The sequence below is a fragment of the Pholis gunnellus genome (genome assembly GCF_910591455.1).
Source record: "Pholis gunnellus genome assembly, chromosome: 8".
NCBI classification, from domain to species: Eukaryota; Metazoa; Chordata; class Actinopteri; order Perciformes; family Pholidae; genus Pholis; species Pholis gunnellus.
The window spans coordinates 26,959,175-26,964,481 of record NC_136534.1 but is presented as its reverse complement, the minus strand read 5'-3'; the positions used below and the strand labels follow the sequence as shown (position 1 = coordinate 26,964,481).

General features: G+C 50.5%; 1 protein-coding gene across 1 annotated transcript in view; it reads right to left on the bottom strand.

The window, feature by feature from the left end:
- tg (thyroglobulin) overlaps positions 1-4,852 on the bottom strand; it is a gene marked incomplete at its 5' end in the record, with an annotated part of 21,874 nt that extends 17,022 nt beyond the window's left edge. Inside the window, 11 exons of the mRNA XM_079165368.1 lie at positions 1-31; positions 138-525; positions 658-1,166; positions 1,696-1,881; positions 2,394-2,537; positions 2,647-2,753; positions 2,853-3,012; positions 3,261-3,416; positions 4,060-4,157; positions 4,272-4,380; positions 4,783-4,852. The exon at positions 1-31 is cut by the window's left edge and continues 8 nt beyond it. Coding sequence (XP_079021494.1) covers positions 1-31; positions 138-525; positions 658-1,166; positions 1,696-1,881; positions 2,394-2,537; positions 2,647-2,753; positions 2,853-3,012; positions 3,261-3,416; positions 4,060-4,157; positions 4,272-4,380; positions 4,783-4,852 — 1,958 coding nt within the window. The remainder of the gene's footprint in view (positions 32-137; positions 526-657; positions 1,167-1,695; positions 1,882-2,393; positions 2,538-2,646; positions 2,754-2,852; positions 3,013-3,260; positions 3,417-4,059; positions 4,158-4,271; positions 4,381-4,782) is intronic.
- Between the last annotated feature and the right edge of the window lie 455 nt (positions 4,853-5,307).

The window sequence follows — 5,307 nt, the reverse complement described above, 5'->3', positions numbered from 1 at the left end:
GACCGGAGCTTCTGTGCTGTTCTCTTTGGACCTGAAACACAACGGAGTAGTTTTTAAAGGTCTCATTCTGGCTCCTCAGAGGATGAACCCTTGAGACTTGTGTAACGAGCTAAGCTCCTCCCTCAGTGTGATCTTACAGGTAACGGCGTCGCCCGTTGACCCGGCGGTCGTCAGCGTTTTCCCGTCGGCGTCCACGCAGAAGCATCGCGATCCGACGCACTGCAGCGGCAGGAAGCCTCCGTCCTCCGAACACGCCGAGACGAGGATCTCGGCGCCAGCCGCCATGTTTCCTTTGACCTTCAGCGCCGTCGCTCGCTCTCTCTCGCAGCGGGACGGACATCGAGGCCGACCGCCGGCGGCGGCGGTGCGCGACCCGGCGACCTCCCCACCCAGAGGGTCCACACACCAGCACTCTCCGTCCCGACACTGGACCTCCTGGAAACCGCCGCTGGACGTGCAGCTGGGGACAAAGATGGCCGCCGCGTCCTCGTCCGCGGAGCAGGAACGCAGAAGAGGAGTCAGAACCTGGAAGAATTTAGTGACGCTATGATGAGCTTATAGAACACGGTGCAGCGTACACGTTAATGCATCAGCAACATGAACCCGGGAACATGAGATGATCAATCAATACTTTTATCTCGATGTGTCGTGTCTGACCTGTTGCAGTGAGGACGAGTGTGAGCTGCTGCTGCTCCTCAGTGTGTGCTGGAGGGCAGAGAGGAAGGCCGGGTCCTCCAGAGCTCCACTGATAGACTGGACCAGGTCCCGGTTCCTCCGGAGGCTGATGGAGACACTCTGAGAGGCGAGCCGGTCCGGACCGAGGGCTCCTCGAGCTCCCAGCGCTCCGCTGAAGTTAAAGGAGGCGGCGTTCTTCAGGAACTTCCCTCCGAACAGGTTCTCCTGGAGGCGACGGGGGGAGGAGCGAGCCAGAGCCTGCAGAGCTCCGCCCACCGAGGGGAAGAGGCCGTGGAGGACTTCGACCAGGCGAGGCAGGAAGGATGTCGGGTCCGCCTCCGCCGGCGAGAACTTCCTGAGAGGCCGGAGGAGGGAGAGACAGGAGGCCGGAGATCTGATGGAGGAGGCCTGTAAAGGAGGGTCAACGGGACCGGAGAAGAGCCGCGAGAGAGCCAGACGGCGCTGAGAGAGACAGTCAGCAAGACCTGAACCTGGAGGAGGAGGAAGAGATATGAGGATGAATAAAAGAGTATTAGTAGCTTCTGTTAGCTTCTGTTAGCTTCCTAACTCTTAATTAGTGGTGTAACGGACTGTTGTGGATCTGTACTGATCCCCCTCATGGATTAATGACACAGTTTACTGTTAACCATCACAGTGTGAATAAAGTTTCACTGACTCAGTAGAACTTGTTTCTAGTCTCTGATCTCTGATCATGTTTCATTGTAAACAACCAATCAGAGTAGAGCTAGTAACGTTAGCAGCACCGCTAACGGCTAACCAACGAGGTTCACTCCAGTGACATCATGATGCCTTCAGGCTCTGCTCAGTGAACATGAGTACTGGCTGAAGCTACATTATAACGTTATCATGATGTGTTCACGTGTAGTCTGTAAAATGTAGTTTTGGTGATAAACTAGAATAAATCCAGTAGTTTGAAGATGTTTTCACATGAATATTAAATAGATATTAGAGATCTCTCAACAAACGTTCCCCGTCCTCAGACTGATCCACGAGACTCACTGCAGACCGGGGAGTCTCCCAGCTGTCGAGTCCCAGGAAGCTCTCTCCCCGTGGGGTCCACGCACCAGCACTGCCCCCCCCGCTGACACTGTCTGGAGCTGAAGGCTCCTCCGGTCTCACAGGACGGGACGCGAACACTGGACGTCTCCACCGCCGCCCGCCGCTCCTCCTCACAGGAGGAGGGACCTGAGAGAGAGGAACCAGTTTAAACCAGTGTTCACTGGTGCAGATGTTCCCTCTGAAGGACAGTTTGAACCAGTTCACATCTGCTCAAACTAGTTCAAACTAGTGTAATGGAGTTCAGAGGGTGCAAAGCGGTTAAACACAGTTCAGAGTGCTCATGACTAGTGTAAACTGGTTTTAACTAGTTTATCTAATCCAGATAACACATCTAAATCACACCAGTTACATTCAGTCTGAAACCATTTCATCTACTTCAGAACAACTAAACCAGTGTTAACTAGTCCAGATGTTTCTCTGAAGTTTCTTTAAGTTGGACATTTAAAATAATCAAAAGTGCAGAAACCAGTTTGATCCAGTTCACATCTACCACAACTACTTTAAACCAGTCTGACGAGTTACCTGATAGTTGCAGTTTACTGGTATGAACTGGTTTAAATCTGTGTGGTCACGATAACTTTAGACCCTTTGAAACCAGTTTAAAGGAGTTTAAACCGGTTTAAATGATTGTAGTTTACATCTGAAGTGTCCGGTGAGTGCGAGGCGAACTCCCAGCATCCTCCTCTGCAGGACTCTGTAGATGTTGGTCTGAGAGAAGGAGCGACCGGACCGGAGGCCAGAGAACGCAGAGTCGTACACCTCAGACAGGAGGAGCTCCACACCTGCAGGAAGTTCACACCCTCATCATCAGCATCATCATCATCATCATCATCATCATCATCATCATCATCATCATCATCATCATCAGTGTGTGTGTGTGTGTGTGTGTACCTGTGTTGTCCTGCTCTCTGCCTCTGCTGTCTGAACAGAAGCAGAACGAAGAAACCGTCGGGAAAAACTTCCTGAAACTACCGAACGTCTCAAAGGCTTCTGGGAACCTGAAAACAAAACACACACACACACACACACACTGAAATATACACGAGAAACAGACAGGTGTGCAGACGGACAGACAGACAGACAGACAGGTGATCTACCTGTTGAAGGTGTGCAGCAGGTCCAGCTCCGCTCGGTCGGTGATGTTGATGAATTTACACTGAACGGGCAGGAAGCCGCCGTCTGCTGCACACTGAGGAGGAGAGTGAGACCTGGAGCCGTGCAGGAGACGCCTCGACCTCACCTCACAGGTACCAGGACCTGCAGGTCAACAGGTCAACAGGTCAACAGGTCGACAGGTCAACAGGTCGACAGGTCGACAGGTCAACAGGTCAGTTGGCCGCATTCAAATACAAACTCTCAACGACCGTTCAGTTAACTCAGAATCAGAAGTACTCGTAGTAGTTTCAGTAGCAATAGTAACTGCAGTAGCAGTGTCACTAGAGTTATACATGTGTATATATATATATGACATCATCATCAGTAGTATTAGTAGTATCTGTACGGACAGCGTTGAGGTGTGCCGGTCTGTCTGGTCCCGTAGAGCTCCATCCCGTCCTCATCCACACACCAACACTGCCCCCTGCTGGACTCACACTGAACAGACTCAAACAGGCCTGAAGGAGAACAACGAAGGACCGACTGCTGCTGGCAGGGAGACGCACCTGTAGAGAGACAGACAGGGAGACACAGAGAGAGAGACAGGGAGACACAGAGAGAGACAGACAGGGAGACACAGAGAGAGACAGACAGGGAGACACAGAGAGAGACAGACAGGGAGACACAGAGAGAGAGACAGGTAGACACAGAGAGAGAGACAGGGAGACACAGAGAGAGAGACAGGGAGACACAGAGAGAGAGAGACAGGGAGACACAGAGAGAGAGACAGGGAGACACAGAGAGAGACAGACAGGGAGACACAGAGAGAGAGACAGGTAGACACAGAGAGAGAGACAGGGAGACACAGAGAGAGAGAGACAGGTAGACACAGAGAGAGAGACAGGGAGACACAGAGAGAGACAGACAGGGAGACACAGAGAGAGAGACAGGTAGACACAGAGAGAGAGACAGGGAGACACAGAGAGAGAGAGACAGGGAGACACAGAGAGAGAGACAGGGAGAGAAATATATTTATATTTATTTTATTATTTTTATATAGATAGATTTATATTTATATATATATATAAATAAATACATATAATACATATATATATATATTTATATATACAGTATACTGTATATATAAATATAATATAATATATAAATATATATTTATATGATCATTAAACATGTTAAAGAGTTTCTCACAGTGAGGAGCAGAGTTGTTGGTTCGAGTCCCGACGACCTCCTGACCTTCAGCATCAACGCACCAACACTCGTGACTCCGCCCACTGCACTGCACAGTCCTACACACACACACACACACACACACACACACACACACAAAAAGGTTTAAATCAACATGTTTTTTCTAAATATATTGATTATTAATCACAGAAACAGGCTGCAGCTGTATTTACCTGAACCGGCCATCGTGTGCGCAGTGAGGGACGTCACCTTGTTGCCTGGCAGAAGCCACGCCCCTTAGCAACTCACATCGGCTCAGCGTCTCTGACTCCAGCTGGTACTCTGACAACAACAACAACAACAACAACAAATAATGATGAATATTACATCATCAGCTGGTTTATGTCACGGAGCAGAGAGACTATGTGGATGTTTCTCAGGAACAATAAAAGAAGAGTCACAACTGTCACTGATTCATATTCCACTATTATTCACAATGTGATGTGTTTCATGTGTGAGAGAGAGACAGGTAGACACAAAGAGAGAGACAGGTAGACACAAAGAGAGAGAGACAGGTAGACACAAAGAGAGAGAGACAGGTAGACACAAAGAGAGAGAGACAGGTAGACACAAAGAGAGAGAGACAGGTAGAGAGAGACACGCAGAAAGAAAAAACAGGTAGACAGACAGACAGACAGACAGACAGACAGGTAGACAGGTAGACAGACAGACAGGTGTGTTTACCTGAAGCTTTGCCCTGCAGCAGCTCGAGGCAGCAGACCAGGATGAACGTGATGTGGAGCAGCCGGTCCATCGTCTCTGTGGTGACGGACTGAGCGTCGCCGCCTCCTTATAAACCCTCAGACCTGCTGAGTCAGCGTGAGGACGACCGACACGCCTTCCTCCTCGTCCGTCCCACTCGGCGGAACCGGAGGGCCCTCGAACCGCCACTCAGGAAGGCAACCGGCGGGCCGTGAAGCCGTCTGATTGGACGGGAGGATCTCTGAAACACAGGAAGAAAGGCGGTCAGTGTTCAGTGTGACGTCTGTTGTTCTTATTCCAGCACACTGAAGAGGTCTCACCTGAGGACCAGGTCTCCACACTGAAGAGGTCTCACCTGAGGACCAGGTCTCCACACTGAAGAGGTCTCACCTGAGGACCAGGTCTCCACACTGAAGAGGTCTCACCTGAGGACCAGGTGTCCACACTGAAGAGGTCTCACCTGAGGACCAGGTCTCCACACTGAAGAGGTCTCACCTGAGGACCAGG